Source organism: Pleurodeles waltl, chromosome 6 (assembly GCF_031143425.1).
Source record: "Pleurodeles waltl isolate 20211129_DDA chromosome 6, aPleWal1.hap1.20221129, whole genome shotgun sequence".
NCBI lineage: Eukaryota > Metazoa > Chordata > Amphibia > Caudata > Salamandridae > Pleurodeles > Pleurodeles waltl.
In genome coordinates this window covers 1,666,062,928-1,666,085,466 of record NC_090445.1, presented here as the reverse complement: position 1 = coordinate 1,666,085,466, position 22,539 = coordinate 1,666,062,928, and the positions used below count along the sequence as shown (strand labels likewise).

Here is a 22,539-nt window from a genome sequence, read left to right as displayed (position 1 = left end):
ACCAATATTTTTTTGATATCCCGGAAAGAATACTACTACTGCCATTATCCTAAGGCGGCACAGCTGTCAGTTTTCACTCTGAAGAACAAGTTACTTACCTTCGGTAGCAATTATCTGGTAGAGACATATTCTAGTTGCATATTCCTTTCTTTGACAATTGGGGGGGTGGGGTGAATTCCAGACTGGATCCAGTAATTTTTCTTCGAGCCATACCCCGGCGCACCGTCAAGTGGCGTTGGTCGACTCAGTGTCAGTCGTTGGCGCTGTGATGTAGCGGTCACATTAAGGTGCCACCATGGCGTGCTGATGTCAGTTTCTCTTCACGACTTTCCAAGCCATAAGTGCGGAGCCATGAAGAACACGGAGATTGGTGCACTAGAACTAGAAATCAGGTCGCAGAGCGGGGAGGATGAGTGGGTAGGGTAAGGGATCTGCATCTATAATATGTCTCTACTAAATATTTTGCTACAGAATGTAAGTAACCTGTTCATCTGATAGACTTCTAGTTGCAGATTCCTTACCTTAGATACCCAAGCAATACCATCCCCAGAGGTGGGTTTGTGAACCAAGATCACACTAGGAAGTCCTGCAGGACCAATCGGTCAAAATAGCCATCCCTGCAGACCTGACTGTCCAGGAAGTAGTGTTTGGTGAACATGGGCAGGGATGCTCATGGTGCTGCCAGGCAGATGTCCAGGACTGGAAACCTGCGTGCTAAAGCAGTGGTTGCAGCTGTTGCTCTGGTGGAAAGAGAAAGCAAACCCTCAGGGGGTTGCTTCTTAGCCGAAGCATAGCACGTTCTGATTCAGAGAAAAACACAACTGGAGATGGTTCCCTTCTGCACCGTCCGTCCTTTCTTCGCACCCAGATAGCCAACAAAGTTGATCGTCCACCCAGAAGTCTTTGGTATGATTGAGGTAGAACGCCAAGCCTCTTTTTGGATCCAGACGGTGGAGTCTCTACTCCTTACAAGAAGGATGTGGAAGTGTGTAAAAAGTAGGCAAAGTGATGGATTGGCCTACATGAAAGGGTGTGACCACATCAGGGAGGAAAGAACCCCTAGTACGAAGCACCACTTTGCCAGGATGGAGAGAGATGAAGGGTGGCTTGGAAGAAAGAGCTAGTAGCTCACACACACTGTGCAGAAGTGATGGCCACAAGGAAAGCCAGTATTAAAGGTGAGGAGTTGAAGAGGACAAATATGAAGAGGCTCAAAAGGGGTACACACGAGAAAGGTAAAGGCCAGGTTCAAACCCCGCTAGGGCACTATGAACAGATGGAAACATATGGGTAAGACCTTTGTGGAATCTCACAACAATGGGAGATTTAAACAAGGAGGGTTGGTCAGGAAGTCTGAGGAATGCAGAGCTTGTACTCCGATAACCCTTAAATGGTGCCCAAAGCAGAGCCCTGCTGGGCAGGAGAGAGAATAAACAAAAGAACCTCAGACAGAGGTGCAGAAACGGGATCAACAGTTTTGCTGCAAATTTATGCAAGTACCGTTTTGGTGGAGGGGTGCCTGGCTGCCAAGATAACATATTTCGAACTCAAGCCCGAAGTCTGTGATGTTAACTGCTGCCGCTCAATCCCCACGCAAGAAGACGGAGATTGGACAGGTTTGGGTGGCGAACCCTCCCCTGCTGCTGTAACAGAAGATCGTCCTGAAGGGGCAGTCAGATCATAGGATAGATGGCCATGCTCAGAAGCTCGGGATACTATACTCTCTGAGCCCACTCTGGAGCCACAAGAATTTCTTGGGCCTTCTTGAGAATTCTGGGCAGAAGTGGTATTGGCAGAAAGGCATACATGAGGCCAGAGTTCTACTCCAGACGAAAAGCGCCAAAAAGCAAGTGCTGCATTGGAAACTCCAAAGTGCAAAACATCGGACATTGCCCATTCTCTGCAGAGGCAAAAAGACCTAACCAAAGCTCTCACTGACTGCTGAAAAAGACCTTGCGCCACCTCTGGATGGAGACACCATTCGAGACAGACCATGAAATTGACGGCTGAGTCTGTCTGCACTGAGTTCAGAAAGCCTGCCAGATGCTGAACCACCAGGAATATGCCCAGACTTTCCAGCCATGTCCAGAGACACAGTCCTTGACAAAGGGTCCACAAACACACCCTGCCCTGCTTGTTGCAGTACCACATATCGGTGGTGTTGTCTGTGAAGACCTGCACAACTTTACCTTTGAGAGAGGGAAAGAATGCCTTCACTGCAAGCCTGATCACCCTGAGCGCGAGAAGCTTTATGTGTAGCCCGGACTCCGCTGGAGACCAGACACCTCTGATCAATGCCCCATCCCAGGTGTGACGCATCTGTCACTACTGTCTGATGTGGTTAGGGAAGGGAGAGGATCTGCCTCTGACTGAAATCTTGATTCGTTGGCCACCACTGAAGATCTTGCGCAGTTCCCTCTGAGATCTGGACCATGTCTCAGAGATTTCCCTGATGCTTGGCTCACTGTAACTTCAGGTCCCCCTGCAGAGCTCACATATGCCATCTGGCATGTGTGACCACCAGGATGCCAGGAAGCCATGAGGCCCAGCAGCCTCAGTCATTCTCACCGAAGCGCAGGACAGAGGCTGAAACATCGGTATCATAGCCTAAATATCCTAGACTCGCCGCTGAGGAGGATAGGCCCGAAACGGCACTGTGTTCTGAACAGCTCAGGGTGTTTGAAAGGGAAACGGTGTGACTTTGGCATGTTTATAGTGAACCCCAGCAAATGCTGGAGGTTCGCTATAGTCTGGAGGTGGGAGATGACAGCCCGGGATGAGCCTGCCTTCAACAGCCAGTCATCAAGGTAGGGGAAGACTGAAACCCCTAGCAAGCGCAGGTGAGCTGCGACTACCGCCATCAGTTTCGTGAACCACAGAGGGACGCTGGTAAGGCCGAAGGGGAGCACGGTGAACTGAAAATACTTGTGACCTACTACGAAACACAAGTAACGTCTGTGGGCAGGCAGGATGGAAATATGAACATAGGAGTCCTATAAGTTCAACACTACCATCTAGTCTTCAGGGCCCAGGGCAGAAAGATCTAAGCCAGGGTAAGCATTTTGAACTTCTCCCTGAGGAGGACATTGAGGTCCTGGAGGTCTAGGACAGAACAAAAGCCATTGTCCTTTTTGGGCACCAAAAAGTAGAAGGATTAACAACCATGACCTACTTCTGGCACAGGGACCCTCTCTAGGACTCCCTTGGCCAAGAGAGCCATAACCTCCTTGCAGAGACGTCAAGTGATCCTCCGTCATCCAATCGTAGGGTGGTGGCAGGGCAGGGGGGGTAGTATTGAATGGGAGAGAGTAGCCCCTTCGGATAATTTGCAAAACCCACCTGATTGTCGTGGTGGATTCCCTGTGGGGCAGGTGATGGCAAATCCTACCTCCAACTGGTCCGTGATCAAAAAACGGACTAGAAAGGTTTGGAGGCTGCAAGGGTGGGGCGACCGCTGGCTCCCTGATCCACGGGATGTTGGATCCCACGTCCTCGGCCATGCAGAGGCTGAGCAGCATGCGCAGCACAGTGGCTGGAGGGAAATGGACATGTTTGGTGCCCCTTCCGTAGCCACAATAGGGGTGAAAAGCAAAACGAGGGGGGCGAGGAGCAGCTGCGAGGCCAAGGGACTGATGGTAAGACACTAACTAGTTTTTTTTTTTTTTAAATGCATTCACTTATTATTCCATCTTCTCTTACTTCCTGCTATTTGGTACTCAGTGTACTGCACAGACAGTGTTTTTGGGTCACCACGGTTTTACCTGTCTGGACTGCGTGTGTTATGGAATGTTGACTGGGCTCTCAATGTCAATCCAGAACTTAACAGTAAACAAATGGCAAGAGAATGCGGTGTCAAAGCCTCCAAACTGTACCTAGAGTAAGTAACTCTTTTATAATCAACCTGTGCTCTCAAAAAGAGAAGAGTGACTTACGAAAGGAATGTTTCTCCCATAAAATCAAGTATATGAGTCAACTCCATTTTGGCCCCAATATTTCCTGGCTTACTCAGGCCTGCATAAGGAGAAATTCTCACTCTTCTTTGCTGTCCTGTGAGACATTTTCTCCCCCAAAGAACATTCTTCTAAGGTGTGTACATCTCGGAGACACACTATACGTGCATGGGGGTACTTTTCATCTTTTTCCAACCCACAAGAAGGACACTTCTCAAACAGCGTTAACATCTTGAGGCAAAAATTGAGAGAATACAAACATTTCAATAAAACAATGCTGGTAAAATAATCTGTCTGTAAAGACACAGAGTAAAGTTTAAAACATGCAAGTGTTAAATGAATTATTTGGCAGCATATATAAAAATGGCCACAACCCAGTGCTCATGATCTTGATAACTGTAGTGGGACAAAAGAGTGGTGACAACTGCAACAGTACAGCATGGAAAAAAGTGGTGAAGTCTAAAGATGTACATATTTGGAATAATATTTTATATATATATATATATATATATATATATATATATATATATATATATATATATATATAAATAGCTTTCACAAAAAAACTGTTTGTTTCACACAACCAAGGTCTGTCACGGTCAAGATGGTAGATCTTCAACCATGTTATAATGCAGTTTATCATGCAGTGTACCATTTACTCCTAAAATAATGTGTCTATTCCTACTTTTGGCTGCCCAAGTTTTGCATCATTGAATCCCTGCGGTGGGCTCAAATTTCTTAATAGATTACTCGGTGTCGGTTTCTGGGAGACAAATTTCCTTCAGTTCTTTTTTATTATCAGCAATATCCTAAAGTGGTTCCTACACCTCAAGACATACAAATAATTCTTCAACCCCATTCAATGTATTCAGGGACACCATTCTCAGTCTGATATATTTTTATTCCAACTGTCAAAGGTTACAGGTTTTATCACCACTTCCCTCATTTTTCTGTACTTGATAAACAGTGAAGAACCTTAAACTATTTGGATTACTATTATGTTCCTAGTAATAATGTCTTACCATTGCATAACTGGAATCTTCTCTTAACAGCTCTGTGTTAAAATACGTTTTTTCCCCATTTGCTGGTCATGCTTCAAATGAATTTAAGTTAACACAGCTACTCCAGAGCAAATGTAACAAGTTTGCTGTTGCAGCCCTTAGGCGATTGTTTATGCCCCTTTCTTTATTCAAAATTACTTTGTTGACTCATGCTTTCACACGCGCTGCAATGTTTGCAAATCTTAAATCCTTTACTTTTATCTTTCCATTATAGCTCCTCATTTACTGAATGCCAAAATGCTTTGCACTATTAGATCTTTGAATGATTTGAATTTTCTACAAGCCACTGCTGGGTTTTTATATTTTCACTTATGCGGTAGAACAATTTTGTGTGCGACTGAGGAATTCCCCATATGGATTGCTCTGCACAAGATTATGGTGGTCATTCCAACCCTGGCGGTCCATGACCGCCGGGTTGGAGGACCGCGGGAGCACCGCCGACAGGCCGGCGGTGCTCCAATGGGCATTCCGACCGCAGCGGTAAAGCCGCGGTCGGACCGGCAACACTGGCGGGCTCCCATTGGAATCCTCCAAGGCGGCGCAGCTAGCTGCGCCGCCGAGGGGATTCCGACCCCCCCCTACCGCCATCCAGTTCCCGGCGGTTCTCCCGCTGGGAACCGGATGGCGGTATGGGGGGGGGGGGGGGGGGGGGGGGTCGCGGGGCCCCTGCAGTGCCCATGCCACTGGCATGGGCACTGCAGGGGCGCCCGTAAGAGGGCCCCTAAATGTATTTCACTGTCTGCTGCGCAGACAGTGAAATACGCGACGGGTGCAACTGCACCCGTCGCACAGCTTCCACTCCGCCGGCTCGATTCCGAGCCGGCTTCATCGTGGAAGCCTCTTTCCCGCTGGGCTGGCGGGCGGCCTGAAGGCGGCCGCCCGCCAGCCCAGCCAGAATTACCGCCGCGGTCTTTCGACCGCGGAACGGTAACCTGACGGCGGGACTTTGGCGGGCGGCCTCCGCCGCCCGCCAAGGTCCGAATGAGGGCCTATGTGTGTGTGTGTGAGTTTTGGGTGTGCAATATACTGTTGGTTGCTGTGGATTTTCGATGCAAAGTTATGTTAACTTTCCCACTGCTGACAAAGATCTCCCGGTTAAGAAAACGTATTCATTCTTCATTGATCTCATATGAAAAATTCAATGTTGTCTCATTCTCAGTTGATTCATGTATTTCACAAAATGTGTTCTTTCACCATCCCAGTTTACCAAGAGATCCATGATAAATCTCAGCCACATTACTATTTTCTCCACAACTCTCTCATTGTTCCCTAGACAACAGTATTCTGCTATAATTCTCCGTCGACCCCCTACCACTCTCCTCAACTCTCGGTTTGGTTCTGACAACACAATAATTCAGAAACCCAGCAGGAGCGCTATAAAACGAAATAAATTATGCCCTGGGTCCCAATTAAATAATTATGTTAAAAATATACTTGTAATTGTTTAATAGTAGGCATGTGTCATGAAAAGAGCTGTCATGACAAGGACCCAGTGGCGGGAGCAAGAAAGATGATGTACATGTGAAACTACACATTTCCAGTTCCTAAAATGATGAGAACGGTTTATCAGTAGACACCATTTTAGCAGATCGGAAACGAGATGCAGGTGCACAAGTAGCAGCTAGAGTCCAAAATATCAGTTAGTACGAATCAGTAGGTGAAATAATTTATTTTATCAATAAAGCGGTGCTCTACCTTGTACCCTTAGATGCTGCAAATATGGCAAGTGAGTCATTCACAGACCAGTACATTGACAATAGGAGCTCACTTAACTCAGCGAACATCTGATTCATAATACCAGCGAATATATATTTTGGCCATGGGTCTTTGTCGAGGCTGTGTATCAGAGGTCTGAGTGGTGCGGTATGCATTATGAAGAGAATGCGATATTTAATGTACTGGAAATTAAAGTGATAGTAAAAGTATGTCTGTAACAGCCAAATAAACTTTAAGAAGGCAGCAGTTAACCTTATGCTGCAAAAAGTGGTTGGAAGTGGTTGGTAGCCTAGTCTTTCAGTTATGTAGATAACTGTTTACAATCTACCTAATGTGCCTGTTTCAGGTCAACATCAAAACAAAGTTATGTTGTCACATTTAAACTAATCACGAGTGGATTCTGCAAGCTAGCGAGTGAGGCAGTTGTCCAAGGTACTTTTAGTCCATTATCAGATGCCTATCCCAATAAGGTTATTTTGAGGAATTTCCCCACGTCTAAGGAGGTTAGGTGATTCTCTAGACCATGTACTCATAAAGGCCAATAATACTGCCTAATACAGGACCAAAGCCCTCACTCTTCCCTGCTTGTTGCAGTACCACATGGTGGTGGTGTTGTCTGTGAGAGTCCCGTGATTTGCACTAGGTGGAATGAGATTCCTCAAGAGAGCAGTCTTGTGAACTCCCACACACAAGGCTCCCACCTTTCACCTCAAAGTCAACGGAAACCAGATGCAGAGTTCCCCAGGGCTCCTCCATGAACACCACCCCTCTTCAACATCTACATGACCCGCACGCCAAGATCATTAGACACCACGGACTCAACATCGTCTCATACACCGACAACACACAGCTTATTCTCTCTCTCACTGACGAACTATCAACAGCCAAAAAGAAATTTCACAATGAGATAAAGGCAGTCGCCGACTGGATGAGGGACAGCTGCCTCAAACTCAACTTGGACAAGGAGGAGACCCTCATTCTGGGGCCTGCTACTTCTGCCTAGGATGTCTCCTGGTGGCCCAGTAACCTTGGAACTGTCTCACTACCGACTGACCACGCCTGAAACCTCGGCATCATTCTGGACTTATCACTTTTCATGGCCCGCCAAGTCAATGCCATCTCCTCATCATGCTTCCAAACCCTACGCCTGCTCCGGAAAATTTTCAAGTGGATCCCCATTGACACCAGAACAGTCACCCAGGCACTCGTCAGCAGTAAACTAGACTACGGCAACACACACTATGCCGGAATCAACAAAAAATTCCAAGCAAGACTGATCCTGGACATCCCCAGCCACAGCCACATCTCCGCCCACCTGAGAGACCTAAACTGGCTTCCAGTCAACAAATGCATCACCTTCAAACTCCTGACCCACGCATAAAAGGTCCTCCACAACGTCAGACCTGCATACCTCAACCACCGCCCCTCCTTCTACACCCTCTCCAGGCAACTCTGCTCAATGCAACTGGCCCTGGCTACCATCCCCAGGATCCAGAAGAACACAGCAGGAGGAAGATCCTTCTCCTATCGTGCCGCGCAGACCTGGAACACAATGCTGCCACACCTCAGGCAGTCCCCATCTCTGGCTCAGTTCAGGAAGGACCTCAATACCTGGCTCTTCGAATGACTAGTGTCCCCCAGCTAGATCATTGAGACCCCATTGGTGATAAGCCACGCTTTATAAATATTGATTGATTTAAGTGTTGATACTGCACATTCTCAGGGATGGGGAAGAGCCAGGGCACTCCACATTGGTGGAAGACATTCTGCACCACTTCTATGCGTAGCTGCCATTGTGGTCTGCTAGACACTTTGGCTGAATTTGTCAGCAATGGCATTTAAAGATCAGACCAGGTGGTGTAGGAGCAGGAAGATACCCTAACAATTCTGCCAGGTCCAGAGGAGCAGGCATTCTTGGCACTGAGCCTACCCAGCCCAGCTGGTTGCAATACCACATGGACGTGAAACTGTCTGCACGGAACTGAAAGAGGCTCCCCTTGATGGACAGCAGAAAGGCTTTCAAAACAAAACAGTGGGCCAAAACTTCAGCAGGTTGATGTGGCAGCGGATCACAAATGGATCAACCTCTCCCAAGAGACCTCCCAAACCAAAAAGAGAGGATTCAGTCATCGCTGCCAACTTCGACTAGGGTAGGGTTGGGTAAGGGCTTTCCACCAGTTTATTTGTGGTTGAGCAGCTACCACTGCATATCTTTCAGTCTCCTCCAAAACCTTTATGAAGTGTTACAGGTTCCCTTAATGCTGGACCCGCAAAAACTTCAGATCCCACTGCCGAGCCCTTCTATGGCACCTGGCATAGTCGACTAGGTTGACGCTGGAGGCATGTCAGCCAAGAAGCTTTGAACCATCCTCATTGAGTTCCAGGACTCTGGGTCATAGCCTGAATGTCCTAGAATCGTCATTCCGGAGGGAAGGTCAAAAAGTGCACCATATCCAGGAGAGCGCCGATGAAAGGCAGCATCTGCAGACGAATCAAGTATGACTTTGGCAAGTTGCTAAGTAAAAGTAAGGAGGTTTGAAATCGTGTGGAGTTGGTCTACGGCTGACCCAGGCGAGTCTGCCTTAAACAGCCAGTCGTTGAGGTAATGGAAAACTGGTATCCACAACCTCGGAAAATATCCTGCGGCCACCACCACCACATTAGTGAACACCTGAGGGACACTTATGAGTCCGAAAGGGAAGATGACAAATTGAAAATGACTGTTGACCACCATGAACTGCAGGTAGCCCTTGTGGGTCTACAGGACAGGGATATGGATCTAGGCATCATGACGATCCAATGTCAACATCCATTTTCTTGGCTCTCGACTGACAGAACCTGGGCCAGCGTGAGCAGCCTGCATCTGTCCTTCCACAGGATGAAATGGAAGGGTTGAAGATCTAAAATAATGTGAATACCGCCACCCTTTTTTGACACTGAAATAATGAGAATGACACCCACTTTCTATCTCCGAGGCCAGGACCCTCTCTATTGCTCCCTTGGTCAAAACAAGTGAGACTTCCAAGAGTAAAATGGACTAAATTGTCCTCCGAAAGCTGCTCTGATGTAGGTGGAAGAGACGGTGGTACACGAAAGGTATGGCACAGCACAGCCTGCCGGACTAACTGCAGGACCCCACCTGTTGGATCTTATGATTTATCACCTGTGGAGAAAAAGAGTGATCCTGCCTCCCACGGGGTGGTTGTGTGCTGCGAAGGGCAAACTAAAGTGGCTTGGAGGCTGCAGCTGGAGGGGCAAGGAACAACACTGTTCCTGCTGGCCTGGATGTTGTCTGCCAACCGCCAACCCTTCTCCAATAGGACTGGCATGACTGTTGTTGGGGTAGTGGGCATTGACGTTGACTGAAGAGATACCCCTACCGATGCCTCGAAAGGGGAAGAATTGTTGGGTTTTGCCTTGCGGTATGGATGCAGCAATGATTTGGGGGGGGGGGGGGGGGGGGACACAAGAGAATGAGCTCTGTCAGGAAAAGTGACCAGTTCACTATCTTCTCGTGGGTTCATATAGAAATTGTCATCATCATAATGTGGGGGAGAACTCATCCCTACCATTAACATCACAGAAAGTTGGCTGGCTCTAGTAAGCCTGACTGCACAGTTCTCAGAGCAGCTCCTCGGCCAATGTGCTGTCTTAGAGTCAGTGTATGGGTGCTGGTCATGCAGGGACCATCCTTGAGAGCAGCTTTGGCCGAGAGAGATTCGGCTGAGCATCAAACAGAAATATGGGATTGTCCTCTGGCATCTGTGCTAACGCTGATGCAGCAGGACCTGGCAAAGATGGTGGTGCTAGGTGTGAAGTCAGCTCTGGAGTTGAACCACAGAAGTGGGTACAGGAGGCACAGACCGTGCTGAGAGCTGAGGTAACCCCACTGGTGTCCCTTGCATATCCATGGGGCCCGAAGGTGTGCCACAGGAAGCCAGTAGAGTGCAGAAGATGCGGAGCGTGGTATCCTTAAGTGCCTCAACCTATTGCGGCACTACCAATAGACCTGGAAATTTGGGATGTATCAGAGTCAAGAGTGGAATTGGCTTCTCAGTAGGGGACCATGAGTGAGACTACGGGCACCATGATGTCCTTGTGACTTCTCAGATGATGTTTCTTTTTGGATTTTGACTTACCTGAAGACTTTGATCATGATGTTATGGGCTGAGCCTCAGAGAGGGAATGGGTCCTTGACTTCGACTGGAAGCAGCCCTTACTGGTCTTTCTTCAGTACTCTGCTATGTGCAGCTTTGCTTTGGGGTCCTGGATCACCTTCAGGTGCATCTGTGTAGACTCCTCATTTGAGTTGGAATAATGGCCAGCCCCAAAACACCAGAGACACAACTTGTGGGTTTCTGTCACATACATCTGAGACAATCCCTACAAGGACAGTTTTAGGAGGGGACATATTCCGTTGCAGTGTCAATAAAATAACTGTTTTAATAAAAAAAAAAAGTATCAAACTGAAGAGAAAAAACAGGTGCTAGTTCCAGATACTCGTACAAAGGCATTGAAAGGAAGGAACTGACATCAGAAAGCTCGGGTGGCACCTATTTAAGACTCCAGATGTCACTTCTGGGGCAGTGAAGAATCGAAGCAGACCTGCACAATGCCACTTACTGGTGTGCAGGCGGTATGCAGAAAGATCTTCTGGATCCAGTCTGGCCCCTGAGAATATTCTAAAGGTGAGGAGACTGGGTTAGAAGTATCCACCAGAAATAAAGAAATTGACGACTGCATGCTTGGTGGTACTTATATGCAAGCTCCACTCAGTCACTTCTGGGGCAGTATGGAGATAAATTATGCCACCTACCAGTATGTGGGAGCACTGCTAGGGAAAGTGTCCGGATCCTGTCTCGCAACTGAAGATGTTGTAAGGTTAGGGGTCGGCAGCTAGAAGGTCACAAAGGTCATTTCTTGGTTAAGCTGAACCTTCATCAGATCCGTAGGACCAAGACGGTACCATTTTATTTTTCAGTACCATCTTGTCTCCGTGGACAGAAAATTAGGTAAGAATCATTAAGTTAAACGATTTAGAAAGACCCGAATTTTATTGCAGAAGTGATGGCAAGTGGGTAAGGTTTTTTCGAAGATGAAAGCTAAGTATCAAAATAAGCCATTTATTCAAATGGTTATGCATTAATGCTACAAAAATCAAATTAAGATCCAGTTTATAAGTAGGATCTCAGATTGGTGTGTGTAAGTGTAAAAGGCCACCCACATGCCTCCCTACTGGCTCACTATTAAGGAAGAAAACGTCTCCTGGTTAAAAGAAGAGAGAGCAACAATTGAGATGCCATGTTTTTAGAAATTAACTAAGATTCCCGAATCTACCAGGACGGGTAATAAAAATTAGGACGCTAACTAATGAAGCCTATAATGGATTGAGACAAAACCAATAGACCAATTAGAATAAGGAAGCCAAATGCTCCTTTAACTACAAGTACAGTTATTCCATTCTACATCCAATAGGAGTTATTGATACTGACAGACTTATGTTTGTTACTGACCGATCCGAAAAAACAATATAATAAATAAGTTAATTTTTCAGGAACTAGGTTATGAAGTTTAGCAAAGGGAGGCGGGATTGGAGAATAATTCTTTCCTGTTGAAGTAAGAGATCTAGAACCCGAGGTTTCAAATCTCTGTTGTTAGGGAGGGGGAATCAAGTCTGAAATCCAGATGGGTCTTGGCCAGCTTGGATGTACTAGGAACATCTCCATAAAGCTGAAGGTCTGGACAGTAACAGAATGGGCATGAATGTATAGACAAGTTTGCTTGATTATTTTAAGGGAAATCTGTTAGAGTTTAGGCATTCCTAGGTGAGATGCACCTTAGAGACACTTATGCCACTCCTCAGATACAAAACAGAGAGACTTGTTGAAAACCCAATTCACAAAAAACTACATGAGATACAGATGTGTTATTTTCCCACATAAATGAGTATCTGCTACAGTCTACGTAGATCATCCGCATCAAAATTGTTTCTTCCTTTTAGCTGAAATTCCTTAAGGCGAATGCTATGGTGGCTACCCAAAACCACAGCTGAATGGGCAGGAGACATAGGGAGTGACATTGTGTTGTGCCCTTCATATTCAATATTGTTGTTCTGTTTGCGAGTATGCAGGCCACTTTTGACTGCTAAAGCAGAAGGAAGGACAGCAGTTTCCCCCTGGAAATACCACACGCCATGGGTATTGAGATCACGACAATGCACTCCTGAACCATACTGAGAACAAATGGTTGTCATTGGTACCGGAGGTGTTGGTAGGTGAAGTGGTTGATCTTATACAAGATATCACTATGGAAAACACCACAGGAGTTATTCCATAATGTGTCTGTGACTCTGATGCCACCGGACAGATGAATTTACACAGGTCATTTCAATATGCGCAAAAGGACATATTCAGGCAAGGAAATAGAAGGCCAAGCAGAATCACTGTCTACATTTAAGGTGTTGACAGGCAAAATGGAGAATGGTCTGCATTAGAGATCCACTTTGTGCAAAGAAGAAAAGTTAAATCCAACGAACGTGAGCAGAAGTTCAATTAAAAATACTGACAAGAAATCACATGGGATTTTTTGACACGAGAGCGCCTTAAATAGTGCATATTGAGTAGAATTTGTGTGTTCTTGGCCAGATCATCCACACACTGACTACTGATGAGTACAGCACACAACAAAGCAAGGGTATCAGCGAAGTTGTTGTAGATGAACACACACCTTTGTAAATATCTTTAGAGCAGAACGGACGCTGAAAGAAGTACTTTTATACTGCCCTTTACTGGCAAACCAAGTTGGAATACAAAAGTAGGTATTTTGCTAGTTTGCAGATTGCAAGGCAATCTTCATGCAACTGCCCCAAAATATAAGCCAGGGTTACCAGGTGGAATATGCCTGTCAGAAGGAACAGGCTCTGATAAAACAGGTAAAAGATTTGCCCAATAATGCAGTCTTTCCACGTACCTACAGCACCTCAAAATGTCAGGTCGCTGCTGCAATCTAAAACCAGTTTGAATGATCCCAAATGCCTCTGACTCTCCTGAAGTATCTCAAGAGACTATTTCTGAAATCTAGAAGGGGAAGCCGGACAGAGGTTCTGGGGCAGAACTTCTAATATTTTTTTCAGAATCAAATTACCCGGTGTCATGGAAAACCATTGGTTTGAATAAAGGAAAGCCAACTTTCCCCTACGAACATATCCTCCTTGATTGGTGGGTCAAAAAGGATTGGATTTTCCTGATTATTGGGCTTCTTCAACAGTGGTTGTGGACTGGTGACAGCTTTATATTTGCGTCAGAATCTGTGCTTTCTGGAGTTTGCGTTCTAACCACTCCATTGTTTGTCTTTCAATGCCGGACTTGCCTTGAAGGTCTTAAAGGTTTGAGTGTGATGATAGCTGCCTTTCTGCTTTGGCATGAAATGGAACTAAAGAACAGACATCAACACTTAAATCTGGAGGTTTACAATGACCAAATCATTAAAAAGTACAGGTCCCAATTATGAATAGGAAGGTCAAAATAGTATCTGAATGTCCAAAAGGAGAAAGGCCCAAATCAAGCAAGTCTATGGATAAAGAATCAAGTAGCGTTCACCATGGTTAATTTGCAGTTCCTGAAAGGAAGTGTCTTTTGCCTCAGAAATTCAGTGAATCTTTCAACATTGCCCCAGTTCTGCAAGATTGAATAGGACAGAATGACAGAATTCATATCTCCAAGTAGAAGCGAAACTTTTCATTACCTTTTCGGTCTTCGACTTTATCAGGTTTTCTGTTCCTTGTTAGAAAGATGTCTGGGCCCTACTCCTTCGTCCTAACTTTACAAAGTACGGAAGTTCTATTACCATGATCAAAAATACAATAGAGTCTAAAGTCAGAATGACTGATTAATACAAGTATTGGTTAAGGTGTGTGAGTGAGGGAGAGAGAGAGAGAGTGAGGGAGAGAGAGAGAGAGAAGGTTTCAATCAACACCTGAGGCAGCAGGTGGGTTCAAATCTGGTGGTTCCATTAGCAACTCTACAGGTCAGAGGACCTTTATACTTGCCAGAAAAATCAGAAAAGGAGGAGAAACAAGAATGTGAAGCCCATTTAAAAAGAAACTCTGCTCAATTCAACCTTTCTAGTGGAACTAACTTCAGAAGTATGAGATACTCTGGGGGAGAGGGGTGGGGGGGAACGTAACTGGGCCAAGATGGCGGACGCACATTGAAAGTGCTCCGTATCGCGGCCCAATTACCTTAAACAAACAACCCACACAGTGGGCCCATTGGACAATGAAACTGGGGCGGCTGTGCAAGAATTCCAAGGCAGGCGGGGTGACCCCTTTGGAACCATGAGCTCTCATCCCAGAGAAGCGACATGGGTACCTGAACGCGGCCTATACTGCCCACGCGGGAAGCGGGAACCACCGCTGGTGCTGTGGCAGACACCATGAGAGGTAGCGGCACAGCCGGGCAAATGACCCAGCCTGGATGATGACTGGAGTGGGGACCTGGGTAGAGCAGCCGTCCCCCTGAAATGGGGCCGAGCTCGAGGATTCTGAGGCGGCGGAACCTCAATAGAAGATGGCGGCAGAGTGTGCTACAGGATCTCCCCAGTGACAGCTGGGAGAAATGCAGTGAACAGCAGGAGGCAGAAACACAAAGGTGAGTGCGTGCTTCGCTGGGGCCAGGGAGGACAACAACGCTGCTACGGGGGGGGGGAAAGGGGCCTGAGGGTTGTATCAGGCTAGGCCGGCAGCGCAAGTGTTCTGCCACACTCCAGGCTGCCAGGAGCTACATCAGACGCTGCCAGCATAGAAAGCGGCTGCTGGAATGACTAAAGTGGCACTGCCTGAGATGATCTGAGATAAGGAAAGATAGCAGGCCTCCCTAGTAGTGACGTGTTGCCTGCTTCAGGCTGACCTATAACTGACTAGCAGGCACAGGCTCACAGGAGGTGATCTCACTAGAAACCGAACAGGACACTCTCCTGGTAGCATTAGAGCACTCTAGAATGTCGCTAGAAACCAAAATTGACAGCGTGGCCTGATGTTACTACATGCGGACCACCGCAAACTAACGAATAGAGTGGTGAGAACTGACCAAACGCTAAAAGTCCTGCAGCCACAGACCAACAACGTGGTTGCTGCTCAACAGATTTTGCAGGACCAAGTCAGGACGCTGGATCAGAGGGCTTCAGACGCAGAAGGAAGATCATGATGATTCGAGTGGTAGGCCAGCAGAGGGAACGGAGGGGCAAGAAGCTACACATTACAGGAAACACTGGATGCGAGAACTGCTCCCTTTGCCGTCACAATATTTCACTACTGAACAGGCTCACAGGGTCCCAGCTTGAAAGCCCCCGCTCGATTCTACCCCCCAGCAATGGTACTCAGAATACTACATTTTAGAGACAGAGACTCGATCCTGAGCGAAACCAGGAAGCTAGTCCACATAAAGGTGGACAATGCACGTGTAATGTTTTTTCCAGATTACACAATAGCAGTGGAGAAGCAACAAAGTTCTTTCATGGCAGTGAAGAGGCGGCTCCGGGAATTGAATTAAAAGTACTCCCTTGTGATCCCTGCATGGCTGAGTGATTAAAGGAGACACATCAAACTTTTTCGACTTAGAAGAAGATGCCTGGCAATGGTTGGATGCACGAGACCTGCATGCTGTCAGGCGTAATGAGAGTCAAATAGATGGCTGGGGGGTGGGAGATGGGAACATCAGTCGCCACACTGGATCAAGTATGGCTAACTGTGCCTGGATCAGCTCCTAATCCGGAAAAAATAACGGAACAACGACAAGTACTAACACACTGCCACCATCAATGAGCAGACTCACCTCATGGACCAAGACGATGGCCCAATACATTCCTCCAGGAACTAATGTTCTGTGTCTACCTGCCCGTACCAAGTCAGGGCTTCTTCCTGAAGCCACCATGCAGATAGCAGATGACATAATATGACTGATGACGAAGTGCGGGCTCAACGAACAATAAATATGCTGGTATGCACAGATGCAGGCGTAACAGACTCAAACTATAGTACGAGTCAAACTCCTTGAGGTACAAATACATACTGGACATGCTTGGGTAGAGTGAAGTGGGGCACAGAAATAGAGCGTAGCCCAAGTGGACATTGACTGCACCGCTTAGGAGTATTCACGTCCGATCATTGGGGGTTTGCGCCACTATCAGCTGTTGGCCCTTTCCAGTAACGGACAGTAGTTGAGCAAGTTTGATGCTCACTGGTTTGGGTAGGTATCTGTTGGTTACACCGCTCTCATGGTATTATGTGTTTTGAGTTTGTTTAATGTTGTACGCATGGTCAAACACAGACTAAGCAACACCACAGGGATAGCTTATGCCTTCCCTAGAGATGTCAACATGTACTGCTGCAGGGTATGGAGTGCACTGCGGGGAGCCACCCCCTCCCAGCCCTCACTGGTTTTGACATGTTAACACTGACATGGAACATCAGAGGGATCCACCCCACTAAGCATAGATATGACATCTATTCATACTTTCAGTGCCACCTTGTGTGTATAGCCTTTTTGAAGGAATCACACCTAATACAACAAGAAGCTACTAGATTACAGAAGCGTTGGAGAGGGCAGGTTTACACCACTGGGTACTCCTCATATGCCCGTGGGGTGTTTATTCGGATTAAACCAGGCAACCCATGCGCCTCTGAGGAAGTGGTCGCGGATCCAGAGGGCCTTTATGTGCTTGGCAAGGGTAGGTTAGACAGCCAACACATACTACTTGCCAGTATACATGCTCCTAATGTGGAACAAGGGTTGTTCTTACAGTCGCTTTCCCAAAACTTCTCACGTTGGAGAGAGACACAATGGCTCATCGGGAGTGATTTTAATATTGTGATAGATACCACATTAGACTGCTCATTTCCTCCGCTGCCAACACTGCTGCATCAGCTAACGCCCGTTCATTACAGGAGTGGCTCTACAACTAGGACCTGGTGGATGTCTGGCACCACCGCAACAGCACAGCTAGAATCTATTTGTATTACTCTGCACCACACTCATTGCACGTAAGCACTAATAGGCTTGTGTGTACACGCAACATACTTTTGAACATTACGGATTTAGATTACCTTGGGCGCACTCACTCTGATCATAACCCTCAGTATCTGCAATTGGATAGGAGACTGGGTCCCCCACCAGTTCAGACTTGGTGCCCCTTTTCGGGATTCACTCGCTGGTGAGATTACTGAATACTCTGACAGTAACACGGATACCACCGAAAGGCGGCCCACAGAGTGGAAAGCTTTCAAGGTCACATGCATGGGCCTGAGCTGGAGTATACGAACGCAGGTAGATGTGGAGGTCATGACAGAGCAGAGACTGATGTGGCTGGAAAACAAGACTATAACAGACTTAATTAACAGAAACAGACTAGTTGAGGCACACAATGAAGGCCTGACTACTAGAAAGGCTGAGGTGCCACAACTATGCAGCACACGCAGCTAAAATGCATGCAACACTGGACAGGTCTGGCACCCTCCTGGCGAGGCTGATCAGGCACGAAGACGTGGGCGCACCCATAGAGACACTTTCCTCCTCTGAGAGGCACATGCTATACACACAGAACGCGATCCATCACAAACTGACTAACAGATATGCCACAGTCTACCGTTCAATCCTGGTAACTACATCAAGGATATTGCATAGTATCTGTCGGGTATACCACTCACCACCGTCACGGGAGAACAAAGAGAGGAACTTGATGCCCTGATCACAATCTGCAATAAGATCATTGGAAACAAGTAAGATACCGGGCCCTGATGGAGTCTTGGCAGAATTTTACAAGGCATATGCCCCGCTTCTGGCACCTCGATTGCATGAACTCTATGCGGAGGCACTGGGGGCTACCAAACTCTAAACGCAGCACTTCACACCACTGCCAAAACAAAATAAGGAACCCACGGTGTTGCAATCTTACCGACCACTGGAGCTCCTAAACACAGATTATAAAATCTTGGCAAAAGTCCTGGCAGAAAACCTGCCTCCATTGGTCCTGGACCTGGTACACCCAGAACAAAATGCATTTGTGTCAGCCAGGAATACATCTTTAAACTTGAGCCAAGAGTGGGCTGTCTGGTACTGGATTTGGAGGAGGTGTTTGATTCTCTAGAATGGAAATACTTGTTCAAGGTGCTCCCCCGCTGTGAAATCGGGATGAGTTTCCCAAAACTTGTAAGTCTGCTAAACATGTCTCACACAGCCAGAATGAGGGCAGGCCACCTGATCTTGGAAACCATTAACGTGGCTAGAGGCCCGCTGTCACTGCTACTGTTCTCACTTGGGGTAGAACCATTAGCGGCCCAACTACACCGTTCAGGGCCCGACTGGGGTATACCCCTCAGAGATAGAGTACATGCTGCATCACTCTATGCAGATGATCTTTTGGTATACTTAAGAGACACCTCTGACGTCCCAATAGCAAAAACACACATACTGAAGTTGTTCACTGAGCGGTCTCGACTTTCGGTGAATTGGACCAAATCCTGTATGTTTTCACTCTCCAGACACTCCAAGACCTGCAATGTCCCTGTTACCGCCACAAATGATCTGCAAGCCGCACAAGTTTAGCTATTTGGGCTTGCAAACCTATCACGCAGGATCAGCCCTCCTGGAGGGCAAACTGATGTGTGCTGCAGTCTCCTTGAACGCGCGGATGGCCTTTTGGCAGACACTACCCTTATCAGTGGCAGGCATGGTAGCCCTGCCCAGACTACTATATTTTACAAACTTGGCGGTATATATTTGCACCTCCTTTTTCTGGGACATGGAGCAAATCATAAGAAATATAATCTGGGGAAATTCCAGGTGCTGAGTGGCGTTGCACAACAGTACCATGGACAGGGCGGGATTAGCGATTCCTAACTTTGAACAGTATTATTTGGCGTCCCAGCTCCAATGGGTCACGCAAATTGCTAGCGGCGCGGCAGCTCACAGATACAGCCACTCTTCTGCCAGCATGGACGCACAACAGTGTGGTCAGACTGGTTCACCCTCGAGGTCAACCTCCTCCGCCTTTGCTGCAACTATTATTGGGGGCACACAAATGTTTTTGGCGCAGCCTGTGCACTGCTAGCGCAACAGTGCCATATGCACCAGCCCTGGCATTGCAGGGTGCACCACGAGTGCGTCAATTTACTACAGCGGCAGAGCTGGCCTTGTGGAGAGTGGCGGGGAGATGACGGTGCGAGACCTGTATGAAGACAGGATGCTGCTGAATTATGAGATGCTGGCGGAGGCAACGGGTCTACCGCCCAGCCAATTTTTGCTACATGCCTCAATTGTGAGCGCGCTACACCGGTGGTGAGGCGAGATTACCAGCGAACCGCCTATGCACCTCATCATGCAATATATCCATGTTATGGGGGCAGTTCGACATTTGGTATAGTGGTTTGCAACTCGTGCGTACACACACAGCACCATCACTTCGGTCGCTATGCCCAAAATAGGAGTAGAACTTCACCTGTCCCTGCACAGACAAAGAGTGGACTAATATTTTGCAGAGCCCCACAACCATCTCACATAAAGCACACTTTAGGTAATACAATTATATATCGTGCATAGAGCGTACCTTACTCCCCTTAACATTAACAGATACTTTGGCAACGTTACGAACAGATCAATGCGGACATAGTACACATGCTATGGGTATGTGCACACCTGCGGTCACAGTGGGACGGGATACTGCGGAGCCTAGCGCATTGCACAGACCATGAAATCCCGGGTGCATGGGAGACATGTATCCTAGGCCTATACCAAAAGAGTAAGTAAAAAGCTCACATCTCAATTCATTGATTTAGGGCTCCTGGTAGCTTAGCGTCTGATTACACGCCGGAGGAATTCACCACCCCCGCAACACTTAATAGCCTGACTTCACTCATTGACGAGCCGGACGCAGTCTGAAGAGGCAGCACTTCAGCATCAAGACGCATTGGGTATACGTAAGCACCCTATGGCAGCACGTACAATGCGTTAGTAGCGGAAGTGTGTAGTATGTAGTAGCGGAAGTATGTACAAATCTCACAGACACAGGCGAGCACAGGGGGTGGTAATATCAACCCACATACAGGATGAAGAACAGGGAGGGAAACCTTTGAACACATTTGCCTGGGGCTCTCTAACGAGGATGAAAGACTACAGCAGCAACCCTGGGCATTGTTGACATACATGACAGAGAGGGCACTAAATCACCCACAGAGCGCAGGAAGGAAAGGTAGCAAAATGAGATCAAAGTAATCCTGCTGGATATTTTTCTATTCTACCTTCTTACAGTTGGTGTAGGTTGTTTGAAATGTTTTGGTTAAAGTTAAAAAAGCACTGTGAACTGTTGCTGATGCTGGAAATCACATAATTGCTACTGCTGTGATATTAAAAACAGAGATAAGATACCAGCACCCGCTTTCTGGAAGACTACGCCGCAGACTGGCAGGAGTCAGAAAACAGGTAGGAGTATTATACATGTTATCGGCGTGAAAAGGGGTAGATGAATAAATGCCAAACTATATAAGTTACGGAGATGTGAGACATGTACACCGAGCTCAGGCTGTCAATACAAGCATTGACGAGAAAGAAAGCACTGGTAACCAGCTGCCAGGATCATGGAGGAAATTACCTTAACCTCAAAAGAAAATGATTTGGTATGAGGCTGATCATCTTTAACTGGGCAAATAAGATCTAAATGAATCATGTACTTAAGAGTGCTCTACATCTGTTGGGGGTGGTCAGAGTAATGTACTACAACAAACCTAGATAAATAGCACATTTTGAAAAGAGAGAAAATAGTATTCAATAAACCCAGCAGTTGAGTTTTTGTATAAATTACCACAACTTAGCCAGGGATCTATTTTACTAAAGGTTTGAGGAAATCCACCTGTTAAAACAGGTCTGTTGTCACAATGGATGCTAAAAGTACTTTACATTTCCTAGAATGACGCATGTGTCACCACTTGCATGAACACCACATTATGCTGGTCATTATATACTTAATAAATAATCATCATACAATCAACCAAAAAGACTCCAAAACGGATACTAAATGCATACATCCAGAACTGTGATCAAACACTCATATGGCCTAGCTAACAGGTACACATTGTACCTGCAAATCCCCTTCAGCCCCCTCCATCTCCCCCAAAGAAAAGCTCTATAACAATGACACTGTACTTACTCGTTGATCAGGACGAAATTCTCTTTTCCTACGGATCTTTTTGAATATTTCCGTAAGTTCATCCTTGATAGTCTCTGCGCTGGCTTCTAAACGTGAATGGGCTCCTGCTTCAGCACCGGAGGGAGCTGCAGCTGCTGCCTCTGATATGGTTTGATCCGGAAGTGGCACATCAGCTGTGGGGTCATCTGCATGCTCAATCAACCATTCCATGGCCTGTGTTACAGACATACTGTATGAACAAAATCAGGACCAAGAGCTTTAAAAGGCAACAAAGGAAACAAAACACAAGCCATAGAAAAAAAATACTTGAAACAAAAATCAGTATGTGTGACCTAATGAAAAGACTTCTGCCGTCTAAAGGGAAGGTGCAGTTTTATTTATTTTTACATACTCTGAAGTACTCTGAAGTGTGGTCATTCACTAAACTGAATTACAGCGCAACACAGTGTCACAGTAACCAGATAATAAATAGGAAACCCTGGTGACCCAACTGGTGTTCCTCTAATGACAGTCATTAGAGGAACACCCAGTGAGTGACAAAGGAAAAAATTAATGGGGAGCAAGTCAACTATCTACAACCATTTACTCTCCCATATAATCAGCAGAAGAAATAAAAA

At 46.7% G+C, this 22,539-nt stretch overlaps 1 protein-coding gene across 1 annotated transcript in view; it reads right to left on the bottom strand.

The window, feature by feature from the left end:
• The window catches only part of UBAC1 (UBA domain containing 1), a 114,082-nt gene that overhangs the window by 19,688 nt on the left and 71,855 nt on the right, over positions 1–22,539 (bottom strand). Inside the window, exon 7 of the mRNA XM_069241638.1 lies at positions 21,923–22,151. Coding sequence (XP_069097739.1) covers positions 21,923–22,151 — 229 coding nt within the window. The remainder of the gene's footprint in view (positions 1–21,922; positions 22,152–22,539) is intronic.